At 62.2% G+C, this 209-nt stretch overlaps 1 protein-coding gene across 1 annotated transcript in view; it reads left to right on the top strand.

Annotated features, from left to right (window-relative positions):
* GJB1 (gap junction protein, beta 1, 32kDa) overlaps window positions 1-209 on the top strand; it is an 812-nt gene continuing 603 nt past the window's right edge. Inside the window, exon 1 of the mRNA XM_010153715.1 lies at window positions 1-208. Coding sequence (XP_010152017.1) covers window positions 77-208 — 132 coding nt within the window. The 5' untranslated portion in view covers window positions 1-76. The remainder of the gene's footprint in view (window position 209) is intronic.

Here is a 209-nt window from a genome sequence, read left to right as displayed (position 1 = left end):
GGTGCTGAGTGGGGTGAACCGCCACTCCACTGCCATCGGGCGCATCTGGCTCTCCGTCATCTTCATCTTCCGGATAATGGTGCTGGTGGTGGCAGCTGAGAGCGTCTGGGGGGACGAGAAATCCGCCTTCACCTGCAACACCCAGCAGCCCGGCTGCAACAGCGTCTGCTACGACCACTTCTTCCCCCTCTCCCACATCCGTCTGTGGG

This window comes from Eurypyga helias, unplaced genomic scaffold (assembly GCF_000690775.1).
Source record: "Eurypyga helias isolate BGI_N326 unplaced genomic scaffold, ASM69077v1 scaffold36216, whole genome shotgun sequence".
In the NCBI taxonomy this organism is placed as follows: domain Eukaryota; kingdom Metazoa; phylum Chordata; class Aves; order Eurypygiformes; family Eurypygidae; genus Eurypyga; species Eurypyga helias.
The sequence above is the reverse complement of the archived record's forward strand: the minus strand, read 5'-3'. Positions and strand labels throughout refer to the sequence as shown.